Source organism: Cyclopterus lumpus, chromosome 17 (assembly GCF_009769545.1).
Source record: "Cyclopterus lumpus isolate fCycLum1 chromosome 17, fCycLum1.pri, whole genome shotgun sequence".
Classification (NCBI taxonomy): Eukaryota; Metazoa; Chordata; class Actinopteri; order Perciformes; family Cyclopteridae; genus Cyclopterus; species Cyclopterus lumpus.
This window is the reverse complement of record NC_046982.1, coordinates 1,596,470-1,615,490: the sequence shown is the minus strand read 5'-3', so window position 1 is coordinate 1,615,490 and position 19,021 is coordinate 1,596,470. Positions and strand designations below refer to the sequence as shown.

Sequence of the window (19,021 nt, the reverse complement as noted above, 5' to 3'; positions counted from 1 at the left end):
CAGTACATTTTTAAGATTTGAACGTTCTTTGAACTGGGTTAAATGCAGTGTTATTCTCACCAGTACAGCTGTGTCTCAGCTGCAGCCTCTTTTCCCAGTAACTCTGCCCGCTCTTGATAGCATCCACTGAGGAGGAATGTCTTAATGTCCCTAACCTGCTGGAAGGATGCTTGCTGTGGAAAGGACGGTCATCTTCATCTGGGCCTTTTCCTCTCTCCTCTCTCCTAGACAGAATGCATATTCATAAGCTGGTCGTTGGACGTCAGTACTCGTTGACCCTGTTAAGAAGTCGTAGTCATTTCACATACTTCTGTGAGATCATGCTACTACAGTTTGGACTCCCTGGCTCGGCTTCCAGTGAAGTGGATGACATGACACATGACATGGAAGCTGTTACATCACAGTTAAGTGCAAGAGGTGGAGTGGCTTCAAGAGAAGTGGCGGAAACTCTTTTACTAATACGGAGTCGGGCTACAATGCACGATTCAACTCAGGTCATTGAGTAGGACAAATGACATTATATTGTAAAATAAACCAATGTTTATATACTGATGATGAAGCATAAATGGGGGTTGAGGTAAAGGGTTACCGCTCACATATATCATCAAAAGTTAGATACAATCACAATAACAAAATAAAATACCTTTGTGTTGGAGGTGCTGAGGATGGAGCTTGGGACAGACCTGTGTGGAGCTCCCTCCCTCTTATTCCTCCTCCAGCACTTAAATCCACGAGCAGCCCACAAACATCCCCTCCATCCCTTTTCTTTCTGTCGCCCTCGCTCCTTCGCCTGCTTGCCACCAAGCTGCACTTCTCTCCTCCTCTTCGCCCTCCTCTCATTCGTTCTTCTTTTTCCTCCTCCCTTTCTTGGTCCCACAACAGTAGTCCAGCTCCTGCCTCCTCCAGCTGCTGTCTCTCAGGGAGGGACAGCAGCTTGTCCAGGGCCACAGACTCGTGTCCAAGGGGAGGGAGGTCAGCTCGAGGAGCCCCCAGCTCGCTGTCCTGCGACAGGACACCCAAACTGGAGCCGAGGGATTGCAGGAGGAGGCGCAGACGTTGCCGCCGTGCTGGAAGGAGACATTTTGTTTTTAAATATACACCACAAAAGCAAAACCACCCAGTCGAACAAACACAGGACTTTCACTCAGGAGACCACTGTTCGTTTTACCATGCCTAAATGTTACATTACTTGATTATTTCAACACAAACTGTGAGGTTTTTTTCTAACCTTGTTGCCTCAACCGAACCAATTGTTTCACAATGTTCACCATGTGTGTTTTTTGCTTCAGAAACGTTCAACGCATCATTACTGGAAACAAATGATTTATAGTGTCAAATATTTCTCATTTATATTTCAATTTGGGATAAATGTGTTTCGAGGTATATCATGCTTTTGCTAATATAAACCAAAAGTATAGTGTTAACATTGTACCTCCAGTGAGTTAGCTGTGGTCTGCTGTATCATGGATCATGGATGTAACGACAAGCATAATCCGTTGATGTGGATATTGAGGTCAATATTTGGTGATTATGAGGTAGATCTGAAGTAATAGGGAGGGTGTCTTAAAGTCTATGCGGATTTGAGAAATGTTTAAGCACTGGAAGTCAGAAACACTGATAATAGACTTGACTGGGTTGTGATTGATGAAGGGGTTCAACTCTAGGCACCCAATTGTGACATCAGGTTCAATGGGTTTGGTACCCGGGGTGTCAAAGTGTCCCGATCCCCCTCCATACATATTACATGGACACATTCCCCCTCCCATGCTATTAGTTACTTGTTTGGTTAGTCTATTTTATTTTAATTTTATATTCATGTATTTTCTATTATTGCATCTATTTATTTTTTTCCTTTGTGACCAAGACCAACATTGGGTGGAGAGTCTTTCTTTTTGATAGTTTGTTGTTGTTGTTGTTGTTGTTGTTTATCAGCATTGCAATCCACCATAACCTCGTACATACTACTACAATTACTATGGGACGCTATAGCTATCTATTAGGTAGCATATCACCCCCTAAAATGTCTTTCAGTTTCTTCATATTTAGAACAAATTAGTTATAAATTAATCAAAAGCAAAACTAATTAAAAATTAAAACAATAAAATGTAAGTTATCTGATATCAAAAACAACTGTTAGCTGCACCCTATTTTATAATAACGTAGCTTCTTTGGAAAAGTACAACGAAAACAATCAACCATATGTGTAAAACAAGACTTGAGCCTTAGAATGCAGTCATTTTCTTTACATATCAGATAACGATTATGAAATGTATTAAGAAATGTACAATAACAAAACACTTCAAATCAAACAACGATAGCTGTATTCAAGAACCAGAGTGTGTATGCTGAATGTCTAAATGTTATCCTTCATACCTCAGTATGTGTGAATGAATTGAGTGTATGGTAAATGAAACATACCCCGGGTCAGCCACGCGATATGCATTACTCGGTTGAGCTCTCTGGCTGGTGAGCTGTTGACTGTTCTTGGGTCAGTGGGGAGCTCAAAGTTGAGAATGAACATGATGACAAGGCCGTCTTCGTTCTTCACAGGAACCACGTCTATTGCACACTGGAAACACACTCCTGCAGCAGCACAGAGACACACAAGAGAAGAAAGGCTTTCATATGAGATTCTGTGTGGGACGAGTAGTGTGAATTAGTAGTCTGAATTATTCCTCTAGATGGTGCTACCAGACAGAAAGATTCATTTGAATCATTTTGAAACTGTTTATACCTCAGTGTGCTGAAGTCTTAAAAACTCAACTTCTTCATTATTTAAAAGCTTACACTGTGTCACATTTCTTAAGTCCTCCACTATATTCTATCTGGTAATTGCGTAACCAAATGGGTCAGAGTGGATTATCCTGCGCATAACATGCACAGCAATTTTACAGGTAACAACGTTTGTGTTCATGCACTGGTCAAGTTTTGAGAGTATGGGCAACTTTGCTTCTATGTCTCCTTCAGAAAAGTGGAAAATAAACATCCCAAATACACATTTGGGTGTTTATATTACTACTTTGTCTATTTGTGTGTAGATTTCTCCTAAATTCACCAAACGTTGCAAAGAATTAGATGTTTGCAGATTTGTGGATATTTAAATATTACAGTTTCATTTTAAATGTCTTAAAATGTCATAAAAGGTTATTATGAGTCAGCACCACTTACTTACACCAAATGCTCCAGTTTCATTCCTCTCTATATTCTGAAGGTTTTTACAGAGGGGTTTGTTCATTTATCCCTCAAAGCTCAAAAGTTATCCAACATTTCATTCCAAAAAATATGGAGGAAATAGATTATATATATGTAATATATATATATATATATATATATATATATATATATATATATATATATATATATATATATATATATATGGCTGTATTGTTGAGATATCTAAAGTTCCCTCTGTAAAAATAGTTGACAAATATGTCACAAAATGAAACTTTCATATTTCTGTTCCTGACATGTAATGTGCACATATTTAATACATTTAATAAATGTTTCACTTGCATATTTAAATTTTAAAAATCTGTAATACAAAAATATATTCATAATTTTCTTATTGAAATTTTCCGTGAAAAAAGTTTCACGGTGATATTTATTAGTTAAAATATTTACAATGCTCACCTTGGTGTCCCTTAGATATGCCTATGTTGGAGAAATACACACTGGAAATGAAAATTCTTGTTGCTATATATGCTGCTTTACCATTTCAACACATGCTGTGATAATTACTGATGGCTGATGATGAAAACAATAATCTGTACTGGCTGTGAGTTTATGTGAAAGTAATAGTGTGTGCGGCTGGTAAAAGTAATAATTACACTTGTGATGTGTTGTTATTCATTCTGACTGAATGTTTAGTGTTACATACCACTGCAGGACATTTTATTTGATTTAATGTATTACTCATATGACTGGAGCAGAAAGCTTGGTTACTTCCAACTCCTGACAATGACGGAAACTGTCTTTGAATCAGACAGGAAATGCTACAAACTATTATATAATAACTTTATGACGTAATTTACCGTACATATCTTTAATTCACTTCAAAGCCGAAAGGGTCAGGTATACAGACTGACCTTGGTCTTCTATTGAAACAGATTTATTGAATGGATAAGGCAGAGTGCATAGGCTTTGTGTGTGGATGGATTAACGTAGCTACATGCTAACGTATTCTACCTTAATGATATCACAGTGACACAGCTGGAAGACCATCTGCTGTAGACCACGCGCACACAAACACACTTCATAGCCAGGCATGATTCCAAAGTGATAATCCATTGAGACTCAATCTTGAACTGTACCAACCTTTTTGAATAAAAGTGGCTTCAATCAGGAGTGACTAATAAATAAAACAGACTTGGATTACGCACCTCAATGACACAGGCAACAAGGTGTACGGACACGTGACGAAGTGTACAGGTTAGTGATCACATCCAACATAGATGCAGAAGGCTCGCTGATTGGATACTTATACTGGCCATACAGGTATCCCCAAGCAAGTTATACTTAGTGTATTTCTCTGTGCGTTACCTAACTATCTACAACTGGTTATCAACTGGCTTTGTTAACTCTGGGTAAACTATGTTCAGTAATACAGAGTGAATATTTTGTGAAACCAGCAACTTAGGTATGCAGAATCTAAAATGTAGAGTATACAAGAGCAGCATTCAAGTGAAGAACATCACCACAGTCTGACCCATTTCAAAAGGTACCCTGCACTAGTCATAGTCCACATATTGTTTTGCGTTTGCTGTAATTATTGGATAGTGATGTGCAGTTGTGAGAGCATAGATCAAGTAAGTTTGAAGTGTCTGCAAACTGAAACTAATACAGTAACAGTCTGAAACATTGTTAGAGTATGTGATTGATCTAATAGTTGTCTGTTGCTATATTAATGCTTCTTAAAGTTTCCTAAAGCTGTGCGTAAACACAAAGTGTGTGTGTGTGTGTGTGTGTGTGTGTGTGCGTGTGTGTGTGTTTGAGGGCTGGATAATCTTTTGTCTCTTTCCATTAATCTCTAATCCGTTGTTTATCATTTCTATTGGCTGATGTGGTGCTTATGCTCTAATGAAAACTATTATCCTATTTCTCTCATTGTTCCTAAAGACTGACCCAACCTTCACTGTGACCTCAACACACAGACACACAGACACGCACACACATCATGCTCTACCTTCCTGTCAGTCTAACACAACTGCCCCTCCAGTTTCTTTCTTCCATGTCTGCTTCTCTTTATATTTGGAGAGCATATGTCACGTATCAGAATAATAATACTTCTTTATGTGAGAAAAAAGTTAAGTTTACAAAGTATCAACTCCTCTGTAAGTTGCTCCATGTAAAGTAATGTAATGTAATGCTCCAGGGAGTATAACTGTTCTTCATGCTGTGTCAGCTTACATGGGGTTAATGTAAAGCGCTCAGATTGTGTTACACATCGAACAATACTGTATCTTTCAGATGGTAAGTTCTGGAGAAATCTTTAAGTTTTGATGATTTTTTTTAGTGTTTGCATGTTAAACATAAAGATGCAGTTTGGTGTCTGCATAGGCACTTTATTTTATGGATACTATAGTATAATTATATGTTAAATGCGAAGTCCCACAAAGTTGAAGAATTACAGAATATTATGTTTCTCTTGGTTCCAAGGTATCTAATTCAATTCAGTTTATTTTGTATAGCCCAATATCACAAATTACGAATTTGGCTTTACAATCTGTACACATATGACATCCCTGACCTTTGACCTCACATCAGGAAAAACTCCCAAATAATAGAAAAAGAAACCTTCAGGAGAGCAACAGAGGAGGATCCCTCTCCCCGGATGGACAGAAGCAATAGATGTCATGTGTACAGATGAACAGTGTTACAGAGTTAAAAAGTCTAAGTCATCCCAAACCGCCCTCTATATAACAATAATTTGTATTACTTACTCACTAAATGCGGGGCTACTTGTGGTTCCTAGAGTCCTAAAAAGTAGGATGGGAGCCAGAGCCTTCAGTTATCAAGCTCCTCTTTTATGGAACCAGCTTCCACTTTCAGTCCGGGAGGCAGACACAGTCACCTCATTTAAGAACAGACTTAAGACTTTCCTGTTTGATAGTGCTTATAGTTAGGGCTGAATCAGGTTTGCCCTGGTCCAGCCCCTTGATATGCTGCTATAGGCTTATAGGCTGCTGGGGGATGTTTTAGGATACACTGAGCACCTATCTCCTCTTCTCTCTCTCCTTATGGATGAATTTACATCTCTCCATTGCACCTTATTAACTCTGCTTCCTCCCTGGATTGGAGTTCCATTCATACATTGTCATATTCATGTAATGTGTTTATGTAACTTTGTAAATGCTGTTCATTCTGTACACATGACATTTATTGCTTCTGTCCATCCGGGGAGAGGGATACTCTTCTGTTGCTCTCCTGAAGTTTTCTTCACTTTTTTCTATTTTTGGAGAGTTTTTCCTGATCCGATGTGAGGTCAAAGGTCAGGGATGTCGTATGTGTACAGATTGTAAAGCCCTCTAAGGATAATTCGTAATTTGTGATATTGGGCAATACAAAATAAACTGAATTGAATGTTCAATTTGCGCTCACAATCAGCATGAAATTAGCATCTGATTTCATAAGGCAGTAGCTTATTACACAATCAATGGCGTTGTCTTTTAGGAGCATTCTGGAAGTAAATTGCTGCCACGGTTACGTGCACGGACAACGCTTTGTTCCAACAGTGTGGCATTCTTATTATGGGAGCTACTAAGTACTAAGCACTTAGTCTTGATACCACAAACCAGTGTTTACGTCATGAGTACCATGACGATGCCCAGTGAGCTACATTGAACACACGCATGATGTTGACTGGCATTCACTTAGGCCTAGACAGCTTTTGAACTATCTTTGACAATCCCCACCACAATATCAACTACAGTGTGCTCAGGAGGAGGACCGCAGTTGGACAGGGGAGCTTGGGTAACATGATCGTATTAAAGATTTACGGTCGCTATTTAAATGATCTATAGTGCATTGTCTAAAGTATGGTGAGTGTGCATTAAGGACATACCCAACTCGTGAAACTGATCATAATCTAGACGAAAGAAAGGTGCAAGGGGCAGATGGGTTGCATTAAGTCTCTGAATCAGAGTTGTGTTTTACTCCCATGCCCTTAAAAAGCCAGGTGCAGGCAATTCAAATGATGGATTCTGCAAATGTTCAGACTGATGCCGTTTCCTGCAGTGAAAATATTGTTTTCGAAAAGCTAAACACCATCAAATATGGATTGAAGCAGGGTATGTAGGACCTAACTACGCTCTTGTTTCAACCTGTCCTAATAGAGGATGGGATGTACACACAACTTCCTGTCTATTTGTTTACCTCTGACCACAGCCATCATCCCTGGTGGCTGTGGTCGGAACCAAAAAACACAAGTAAAAACATCGATGATTGGTTTGGAATTTGAATTATCAAAATCCCTAGTGCGCCGCAATCTGTGTACTGAATTCATCCTAATTCCTCTTTGCAATATAAGATAAACACAGCGTCATGTTATTTTACACTAGCTGGCTACTTATCTCTACTTTCTTTCTTTCTCTTAAACAAAAGAACACAGATTCAGTGTACATGGGATAGTATACAAATCACAATAACAACTGAGCCAAGCGTGTACCACTACACACAAACAGAAAACATCAACTGAAAAAATTAATTTGGGACTTAATGTACTTTCTTAGTTCTTTTCTAATATATTATTGTGCTCACCTATAGCTTCACTGACAATTAGTCACACTCTCGTACATACAGTTATAGAAGATGATTTTTGAAATCATCATTGTTGCCAACACCCAGAGTTCAGATCAGGAAGCAGAGTTGTAGTCTTCCACCCTTCTCTGCACTGCCATCCGAGCAGTTACCCACCCTTAACCTTAACTCTATAGAGACTGTGTCTGTCCCACGGCCACTTAAATTAATTAAATCAAAAGTAACCAGAAGAGGAGTCATACAAAATAACCTCATACAGGTTAACATCACTACTGCAACAGTGCAACAAAACAGGATAATTAAATGTGGACTCCTAAATATTAGATCTCTGTCATCTAAAGCTGTATTAGTAAATGATTTAATATCTGACAATCACATTGATTTATTGTGTCTTACTGAAACCTGGATGAGCCATGAAGAATATGTCAGCCTAAATGAATCAACTCCTCCAAGTCATATTAATACTCACATTCCTCGAGGCACCGGCCGAGGAGGTGGAGTAGCAGCCATCTTTGACTCAAGCCTATTAATGAATCCTAAACTTAAACTAAACTACAACTCATTTGAAAGCCTTGTTCTTAGTCTTTCACATCCAACCTGTAAAACATTACAGCCAATCCTATTTGTTATACTGTACTGGCCACCAGGTCCATATTCAGAATTTATATCTGAATTTTCAGAGTGTTTATCAAGTTTAGTCCTTAAAACTGATACAGTTATTATTGTAGGATATTTTAATATTCATGTGGATATTGATAATGATTGCCTTAGTACTGCATTCATCTCATTGTTGGACTCGATTGACTTCTGTCAGAGAGTACAGAAACCCACTCATTGCTTTGGCCACACCCTCCACCTTGTTCTTGCATGTGGCATTGACATTGAGCATTTGGAGGTCTTCCCACAGAACCCTCTTCTGTCAGACCATTACCTCATAAGTTTTGAGTTCATACTTCCGGAGTGTACACCGTTAGTCAAAAGTTTCTACACCAGATGTCTAACTGACAGTGCTGTAGCTACATTTAAAGAAGCGATTCCTTCTGCATTTGATTCAATACCACGTCTCAATGTGACGGAGGACTCCTGTGCTAACTTTAGTCCGTCCCAGATTGATCTTCTTGTCGATAGTGCTACAGGCTCACTGAGAATGACACTAGACTTGATAGCCCCACTGAAGAAAAAGACAGTGAGGCAAAGTAAGGTTGGCTCCCTGGTATAACCCTCAGACCCGCGACCTAAAGCAAACTTCACGAAAGCTCGAAAGCATATGGCGTTCCACCAATCTGGAAGAATCACGCCTAGTTTGGCGAGACAGCCTTAAAACATATAAAAAGGCTCTCCGTAATGCCAGAGCAGCCTATTACTCATCAGTAATAGAGACAAATAAGAACAACCCCAGGGTTCTCTTTAGCACTGTAGCCAGGCTGACAGAGAGTCACAGCTCTGTGGAGCCGTGTATTCCTATAGACCTCAGTAGTAATGACTTCATGAACTTCTTCAATGAAAAGATTTGAACTATTAGAGGCAAGATTGATGCTCTCTTGCCCTCAACTACTGCCGATCTGCCCTCAACTACTGCCGATCTGTCATCAAGAGGAGTGGCCTTGGAAACGGCTGTATGCCCTGGTGTATATTTGGATAGCTTTTCTCCCATTGACCTAGACCAATTGTCCTCAAAGGTTTCTACTTCTAAACCGTCTACCTGTCTCTTAGACCCCATCCCAACGAGGCTGCTTAAAGACGTGTTGCCTTTAATTGGCACCTCTCTGCTGGATATTGTTAATGTGTCTTTGCTAACAGGGCATGTACCACATTCCTTCAAAGTAGCTGTAATTAAACCTCTCCTGAAAAAGCCCTTAATCCAGAGGTGTTGGCTAACTACAGACCAATCTCTAACCTTCCCTTCCTCTCTAAGATCCTTGAGGTCGCAAATCAGTTGAGTGACTTTCTACATCAGAATAGTTTATTTGAGGAGTTTCAGTCAGGATTTAGAAAACACCACAGCACAAAGACAGCACTGGTGAAAATTACAAATGACCTCCTAATTGCATCAGATAAAGGACTCATCTCTGTACTGGTCTTGTTAGACCTTAGTGCTGATAAAGGACTCATCTCTGTACTGGTCTTGTTAGACCTTAGTGCTGCGTTCGACACCATTGATCATGACATCCTATTACAGAGACTGGATCAGTCGATTGGCATTTCAGGTACCGCACTAAGTTGGTTTAAATCCTATTTATCAGATCGATCTCAATTTGTATTTGTAAACGATGAAGCCTCAATGACCACCAACGTTAATCACGGAGTTCCACAAGGTTCTGTGCTTGGACCAATTTTATTTATCTTATATATGCTTCCTTTGGGCAACATTATCAGGAAACACTCCATAAACTTTCATTGCTATGCAGATGATACTCAATTATATCTAGCGATCAAACCAGAGGAGACCAACCAGCTCGCCAAAATTCAAGCATGTCTTAAAGACATAAAAACATGGATGACCTGCAACTTCCTGATGTTAAACTCAGACAAAACTGAAGTTATTTTACTGGGCCCTGAACACCTCAGAGATCAATTATCTGGTGATGTGGTTTCTGTAGATGGCATTGCCCTAGCATACAACACCACTGTAAAGAATCTCGGCGTTATCTTTGACCGGGACTTGTCCTTTAACTCCCACGTTAAGCAAATCTCAAGGACTGCATTTTATCATCTACGTAACATTTCAAAAATCAGGCACATCTTGTCTCAAAAAGATGCAGAAAAGCTGGTTCACGCGTTTGTTACTTCCTGACTAGATTATTGCAACTCCTTATTATCAGGCTGCTCTAATAAGTCTCTTAAATCCCTCCAGTTGATCCAGAATGATGCAGCTTGTGTACTCACAAAAACTAAGAAAAGAGATCACATGACTCCTGTATTAGCTGCTCTGCACTGGCTCCCTGTAAAATCAAGAATCACATTTAAAATTCATCTCCTCACCTACAAAGCCTTGATTGGTGATGCACCGTCATATCTTAAGGAGCTTGTAGTACCATATTGCCCCACTAGAGAGCTACGCTCACTAAATGCGGGGCTACTTGTGGTTCCTAGAGTCCTAAAAAGTAGGATGGGAGCAAGAGCCTTCAGTTATCAAGCTCCTCTTTTATGGAACCAGCTTCCACTTTCAGTCCGGGAGGCAGACACAGTCACCTCATTTAAGAATAGACTTAAGACTTTCCTCCTTAATAGTACTTATAGTTAGGGCTGAATCAGGTTTGCCCTGGTCGAGCCCCTTGATATGCTGCTATAGGCTTATAGGCTGTTGGGGGATGTTTTAGGATACACTGAGCACCTATCTCCTCTTCTCTCTCTCCTTATGGATGAATTTACATCTCTCCATTGCACCTTATTAACTCTGCTTCCTCCCCGGAGTCGTTGTGACTTCACGTCTCATAGGGTCCATTGGACCTGGAGGTGTCTGATGCCTGGTGAGCCGGCCTCCCGCGTTGGCCCTGCTGATGCGCCCCGCCCCCTCTCCTGTTTCATGGATTGGAGTTCCATTCATACATTGTCATATTCATGTAATGTGGTTATGTAACTTTGTAAATGCTGTTCATTCTGAACACATGACATCTATTCATCTGTCCATCCGGGGAGAGGGATCCTCCTCTGTTGCTCTCCTGAAGATTTCTTCCCTTTTTTCCCTGTGAAAGGTTATTTTTGGGGAGTTTTTCCTGATTCGATGTGAGGTCAAAGGTCAGGGATGTCGTATATGTACAGATTGTAAAGCCCTCTGAGGATAATTTGTAATTTGTGATATTGGGCTATACAAAATAAACAGAATTGAATTGAACACAATGTTCATATTATATTCTGGATGTTGATTGGTACCAACCCAAGGAAGGACAACAGGGACATAAATAGAGACATCTCATTGTTCCTAAAGACATAGGAACAACACACACACACACACACACAAATATACATCTCTTAGAAGATGTATATTTATGTAAGTTTAGATATGACCAACAGATATTCTCAGACATTAAAACTCTCATAAGCCTGAGCAACAGCAGTAATATTGATTAACAAGGCCATTACACCTCATAATGAGGTCAGAGTGCCTGACTCCCGGAGATTAATTATACATGAACTGGTAGATCAGAAATAGACTCCCAGACCAGGAGCACTAGGGAGCCAGATTGCAGTGAGATCTGAGGGTGGACCTCTGGACGGTTCATGGGCGCGCTTGATTCACTGTGGTATGGGATATGGTTTTGTTTGTTTTGGTTTCTGGCATCATGCATTTATGCTTTTTTCTTTGACATATTATTAAACTAACGTACTTTGTATACCTACAAAATTGACGCATTACAACCTGAAAAATGTGTACAGAATCCCATGAGTACGATGACCAAGTATAGCTTTCCTTCACAGTGCTCGTCATCTCAATACCAGCTCCAGTGCTTCCTGTCCATGCCAAACCAAGACCAGGCTGCTTCCTATAGATAGTGGGCTACATTCAGTCCTCGTGGACACAATACCTGGCTGCCAAGACTCACTACTGTAGTTTGTGTCACTATTTGTTGAGAATAAGAATTTGAACACTAATTAAGAAAAAAAACTACCTTAAAATAATAGTTGCCAACCTTTCTAAGCTCTATAGCTATTTATTCGTATCCCTACCATACAAATACTTTTCTATTGTAAAACATCAATATACCCGTCTGTTTGTGGACTCATTTTCAGTATGCTGTAGATTTCATCTGCAGTGTGGCTGCAGTATAGATAAGCTGCTCCCACATGTGACCCATTTCTTATTGGTCTGAGGTTGACTTTCTTTGCTGACCCGGATAAGGGACATCGTGGGGTGGTGAACAGAGCTCTTTGAGGAACTCCTAAACCCGGCCAACATGTCCCCTGGAGAGGGGACAGTGCCTGAAGACTGGGGGGGGATTCAGACCCAAATCCTTGGCGAAGGCCGCTAAGATAGGCCTCCTCGGTGGCAAGGCGCCGGGGATGGATGAGAGCCGCCCTGTGATGCTGAAGGCGCTGGACATTGTTGGGCTGTCTTGGCTGACACGCCTTTTCATTGTCGGGTGGGGGTCGGGGAACAGTGCCCTTGGACTGGCAGACCGGGGTGGTGACGTACTTGTACAGCGCTTTTCTGGTCTTTTGACCACTCAAAGCGCTTTAACACTACATCACATCTTTCACCCATTCACAGACTGATGGGAGGAACCACATGCTCATCAGGACTAACTAACATTCACACACATTCACACACCGTAGTCACAACTACGGGAGATATTTTGGGGTTAAGTATCTGTCCTAGTATCATGTCGATGTGCTGGCTTCATTGCTGGCTCCATTGCTGCCTCATTGCTGGCTCTATTTCTGGCATCATTGCTGGCTTCATTTCTGGCTCCATTGCTGGCTTCATTTCTGGCTCCATTGCTGGCTTCATTGCTGGCTCTATTTCTGGCTTCATTGCTGGCTCCATTGCTGGCTCTATTTCTAGCTCCATTGCTGGCTTCATTGCTGGCTCCATTGCTGGCTTCATTGCTGGCTCTTTCTCCATGAACCAGAGTGTATTTCACGGATGTTTCTGAGCGCAAGAGGCTGCAATGTGGCTGTATGACTACTATATGTACTACTAATTGTCATGGCAGATGTACTTGTGTACAGAGGGAGCGCAGTGTGAGGTTGTTTGTAAGAGCGGTTCTCTAGAAACCTGAACAAGCAAGTATTAAACAGCACTGCAGGAGTCTATGGAAATCAAGTTGACAGCATCCTACCATCTTTAGTGTAGAGGGAAATCTCCACCTTCCTCTCCTCTGCTCCCAGCAGTGCTTTAGCCATCTGGGCCACCGCCGGTCTCTTGGTGTGAGGTCCATAGAGGAAGCTACAGGTGCAGGGCTTCTGCATGATCTCCGCCCGGGTGTAACCACACATCCCACAGAAGGCGTCATTACAGAAGATGATGGCGCAATTCTCCACCTGTGCGTTGGCGATGATAAACTTTCGATCTGTGGAGGAAGAGGAAAGAGAAGAAGGGAGGGATCAAGAGGACAAGAACTCACAGCACACACACAAAAACGTGCAGAGATACCGACTGACATTTTTGGACCTTAAAAAAACCACACCCTAATATTGTCAGTATGTGAAACAGGAAGACACAAAAAGCTGCTATACATTCAGCAAACCCCAGACATTTGGTTTACTCATACCGGTACTGGTCCAAGCCGACCCTTTGGCACTTCTGTGAATGCAACGGTCATAACTTGAAATAAAGTGTGCACCTCTCTACTTTAACTTGACCTCATCCCACACCGTACACTTAGACTCCTCAGAAACAATTGAACATCATACAGTTAGTTGAAGCACTACAAAGAAAACCATCAAAACATCCCCATGTCATGAAACACGTACCAGGTACTCAGGAAGTGGAGGGGCTCTCTATTGTTAGCATTTTAGCTAATTATTCATCGACTCTCTGACACACAGACACACAAAGCATCACAAAGTAACACCAAATACTGAAGTTACCTGACTGCAGAGTCTGAGTCCTGGCTGCTGGCTCCTCAGATTGGAGCTCCTCTTTGCTACCCTCGGCAACACCGTGAAATCAACTTAAATGAAACTCGAATTTAGATATTATACAAAATATAGGCCAAGCCTATGTTTAGTACACAACGTTTGCCTTTAAAATAGTACCTGATATTGAATTATATTGAAATGTTTCATGGCTCTGGCACCTCTGTCTCCAGAGAGGTCTCCGAGCAGCGAGAAGCAGAGCCCCAACGCTGGCACTAAACCAACCAGCTTGCTAAACTTCAAGCATAAAACATAAACATAAAAACATGGATGACCTGCAACTTCCTGATGTTAAACTCAGACAAAACTGAAGTTATTTTACTGGGCCCTGAACACCTCAGAGATCAATTATCTGGTGATGTGGTTTCTGTAGATGGCATTTCCCTGGCATCCAACACCACTGTAAAGAATCTCTAGTTATCTTTGACCGAGACTTGTCCTTTAACTCCCACGTTAAGCAAATCTCAAGGACTGCATTTTTACATCTACGTAACATTTAAAAAATCAGGCACATCTTGTCTCAAAAAGATGCAGAAAAGCTGGTTCACGCGTTTGTTACTTCCAGACTAGATTACTGCAACTCCTTATTATCAGGCTGCTCTAATAAGTCTCTTAAATCCCTCCAGTTGATCCAGACTGCTGCAGCTCGTGTACTCACAAAAACTAAGAAAAGAGATCACATGACTCCTGTATTAGCTGCGCTGCACTGGCTCCCTGTAAAATCAAGAATCACATTTAAAATTCTTCTCCTCACCTACAAAGCCTTGATTGGTGATGCACCATCATATCTTAAGGAGCTTGTAGTACCATATTGCCCCACTAGAGAGCTGCGCTCACTAAATGCGGGGCTACTTGTGGTTCCTAGAGTCCTAAAAAGTAGGATGGGAGCAAGAGCCTTCAGTTATCAAGCTCCTCTTTTATGGAACCAGCTTCCACTTTCAGTCCAGGAGGCAGACACAGTCACCTCATTCAAGAATAGACTTAAGACTTTCCTCTTTAATAGTGCTTATAGTTAGGGCTGAATCAGGTTTGCCCTGGTCCAGCCCCTTGATATGCTGCTATAGGCTTATAGGCTGCTGGGGGATGTTTTAGGATACACTGAGCACCTCTCTCCTCTTCTCTTTCTACTTATGGATGAATTTACATCTCTCCATTGCACCTTACTAACTCTGCTTCCTCCCCGGAGTCTTTGTGACTTCACGTGGGTGTGTCTGGAGCCGGTCCAGGCTCCCTGGCCTGGCCTCCTGTCTCATTGGTCCTGCCTCCGTGGCCCTGCTGATGCTCCGCCCCTCTTTCTCCTTCTGTTTCATGGATTGTGGAAATCTGGATTGTGGTCCATGCCTACTAATTATTCATAATTTCTGTCATATTCATTGAATGTGTTGTAACTCCGTAACTCTGTTCATTCTGTACACATGACATCTATTGCTTCTGTCTATCTGGGGAGAGGGATCCTCCTCTGTTGCTCTACTGAAGGGTTCTTCCCTTTTTTCCCAATGAAAGGTTATTTTTGGGGTGTTTTTTCTGATCCGATGTGAGGTCAAAGGTCAGGGATGTCGTATGTGTACAGATTGTAAAGCCCTCTGAGGATAATTTGTCATTTGTGATTCTGGGCTATACAAAATAAACTGAATTGAATTTAATTGCCACTCACATTCTCTTTAACCATTGTAACATCCCATGTAAACGTGGTGGATTTAGCTAAATTTGAGTTAGATTTAAAACAGTAGATTGCGTTTTGATCCGTTTTTCAACAGTGAAATTATGATTTTTAAAAAATACATTTGGAGAGAAATGTTAATATTAACACCAGCAATGATGTGTTTCATATAGTGATATCATTTAGTTTACAGCTCAAAAAACGCCCTGCGTTACCTTTAAGTTAGTTGTTTTTCTGTACTTAATGTCAGTACTATATATGATTACCTTTTGTTTGTGCCACTGTGACTTCAATAAAGAGTGTTTGCACACCAGTGGTGAGAGTATTCCGATCTTTTGATTAGCAGTGCATTGCAGTGCACTCATACAGCAGCATGAGTAATGAGTGCAGGGACCCCCCACTCTGTCTGCACTGCCCTGTCATAGATATACTAGAATAAAGCACCTTTGACTTTTTACCAAGCAATGAAGTACACAAAACATCAAATCATCATGAGGGAATAAGTTTACAATCTAACTTTACATAGGTGATCTTTAGGCTATTTATTCTTTCTTAATACTCTATAATGTAAGAAAACAAACAAACAAAGAAAGAACACTAGTATGTGCAGAATCCTTTGATTCTAAAGGTGGCACCACGCGGGCATGACGGACCCCTCTACTTACTCTGTCCCTCGAATTTGCGGATGATGGTGTCCAGGAAAGTGTTCTGAGGCGCCACGTGGCCCCGTCTCACCGGCATGGTTCGGACCCGGTAGTGGAACCTCCTCCGGCTCTGATTGGCTGAACCCCGAGCTGTTCGGGTCTCCCTGTTGTTCTGCCCTGGGCCTCTGTCCGCTCAGACTTCTTCACCACATCCTCTCCTCCCCTCTTTCTCCCTCTCCCCTTCTCTCACGCTCTCTCCATCCTGACAGCACAGGCCCGCCCATAATCCAAATGCTCGCCTCTGATTGGTCCGGGCAACAGGTAGGCAGGTAGGTATTTATGATGTGTATCTCTTGATTACAACGAGCATCCATGAACTCCTAAACGTTACTGCTGCTTCTTATACTACTACTACTAATATCAATATATAAACACGTGGTCTATACAGCAGAATACAACATAGTTCATGTTCCTAGTAACATCTACAGGTTAAACAAAACCTAGAAATACAAGTAATTAAATCATCTGTAAGTGAAAAGGGAAATGTCTGTAGGTAGTAGATTTAATATGTCTAGTCTAATTAGGGTTGCAAAGGGGCGGAAAGTTTCCGGTAAATTTGGACAGAAAGTTTCCATGGGAATTTTGGGAATTAAAAAAAAAAAAAAAGTGCCTACATTTTTTTGCAAAAACATATAACAGGGAACTTAAATGTAGTTGAGAACAAGACTATGCACGCCGAGCTCAGCTGGACCCTGAATGCAGCTGGTTGGGAACATTGTCTGCCAGAAACATAAACATAAAACGTTCTGTTGTTTTTGAACGTCTTTGTCATCAGTGTTGTCTGAACGTTTCAGCCCTTTGTCTGGCAAGTGTGACAGCGCCGAGTGGCGTAGAGGCCAAGAGCGGTATTGCAGACAGATAGAGATTTCAATTATAGCTGCAACATATTGAAACAAATAACTGAACAAGTTCATTTTTTGGAGCTGTGAACTTAGTTCAACATTTTGAATTATGAAATATGAACTGAACTAGTTCATTTTAAAATGTGTGAACTATGAACTGAACTAGTTCAGAAAGTGAACTTTCCCAACACTGTTTGTCATATAGCATATTGATTACTTGGTAAACTGAAGCCATGTTCATTTTAATACCAAGTTTATTTGTATACAGTAGACTAACTTGTTACAGCAGTGAGGAGGACGTTGATGAGGTCCAGGAAGAAAACATTTAGACCTGAAAGGATTTTTGTGTTGGGGGGTGGAGATCATAGGGAATACACCTTTTTTATTCAACGTTCATGTTTTTGTTGTTCGATGAAAGAATAAAGTTCTACTCACAAAATGTCAAAAAGTAAAAAATGTCATTTTTAAAAGTTCTATTATAAACGTTTGCATGCATGTTTGCTTATGACGAGGTACATACAGTCAAATTACCCCAACATTTTCAGTTTATTCCTGTTAATTCCCGTTTATTCCCATTTATTCCCGTTAATTCCCGTGGAAAGTTTCCAACTTTGAATATTCCCGGAATTTTGCAACCCTGAGTCTAATAGAACATATTTTCCTCCTCTGAAGGTAGCAGTGACTTCATTCATTTCAGAACCAGTGGAGATCATTTGCAGAGATGGGGGAAGGTGTTTGTCATTTAGAGATAGCATTCACTACAGTGTTCCTATGCCTTGTTTATGATGTCATTCAGGTGTTACAAGTGAGAACAGGTGAGTGGGGCATGTTAACAGGATTAAGACACACAAAAAGAGCAGTATAGTAGAAGTGGTAGAGGAGAATCATCTCTCTCAGTGGTGTGCTGCCTAATTCTTAATGGAAGGGCATGTGGGGCAGCTCCTTCTTCCTTACACACAGGGACATCTACTGGAGGAATGTGGTAACGGCAGTCTGTGTGCTGTAAGTGCTGAAATAGTTGCTTTAGTTTGGGTTCATAGAAAGTGTAAAGGAAAGAGAAACCCCATAGATAGATTATGTGAATAAAACGTCTTTAGAACGGAGGTGAGACTGTGTGTGTGTGTGTGTGTGTGTGACGTACCCAGCTGGCCAACACACTCTCTGTTGTTTGTTGTTGTGTTTTTACAGTCGTCAACCCACATTTCTTTATATTGAGTTGACGTTTTCTCTTCACACGGTTCTCTTTACCGAAATGCAACTCAGCACAACAGTTCATCTCACATCCAAGATGAACTGAGTGGAAGACAAACTCATCAAAAAGAGTCTTGGACCGGTTTCAATTCAATTCAGTTTATTTTGTATAGCCCAATATCACAAATTACAAATTTGCCTCAGAGGGCTTTACAATCTGTACACATACGACATCCCTGACCTTTGACCTCACATCGAATCAGGAAAAACTCCCCAAAAATAACCTTTCA

At 40.9% G+C, this 19,021-nt stretch overlaps 1 protein-coding gene across 1 annotated transcript; it reads right to left on the bottom strand.

The window, feature by feature from the left end:
* Positions 1-836: 836 nt before the first annotated feature.
* Positions 837-16,735, bottom strand: LOC117746265 (potassium voltage-gated channel subfamily H member 2). The gene is made up of 5 exons (XM_034555300.1): positions 16,660-16,735; positions 13,536-13,766; positions 2,419-2,583; positions 953-1,067; positions 837-909 (listed from the first exon to the last, which is right to left on the bottom strand). The coding sequence occupies exons 1-5, from the start codon at positions 16,733-16,735 to the stop codon at positions 837-839; spliced, it is 660 nt and encodes a 219-aa protein (XP_034411191.1).
* Positions 16,736-19,021: the final 2,286 nt, after the last annotated feature.

What these genes read in the sequence shown, in the direction of transcription:
- LOC117746265 (XM_034555300.1), bottom strand. Translation starts at nt 16,735, where the DNA reads ATGCCGGTGAGACGGGGCCACGTGGCGCCTCAGAACACTTTCCTGGAC. An exon ending in TATCGCGTGGCTGACCCGGG is followed by an intron (nt 1,068 to 2,418) that starts GTATGTTTCATT and finishes GTCTCCTTCCAG; the next exon opens with CACGGCGGCAACGTCTGCGC. An exon ending in CTCCCTCCCCTTGGACACGA is followed by an intron (nt 910 to 952) that starts GTCTGTGGCCCT and finishes CCTGAGAGACAG; the next exon opens with CAGCTGGAGGAGGCAGGAGC.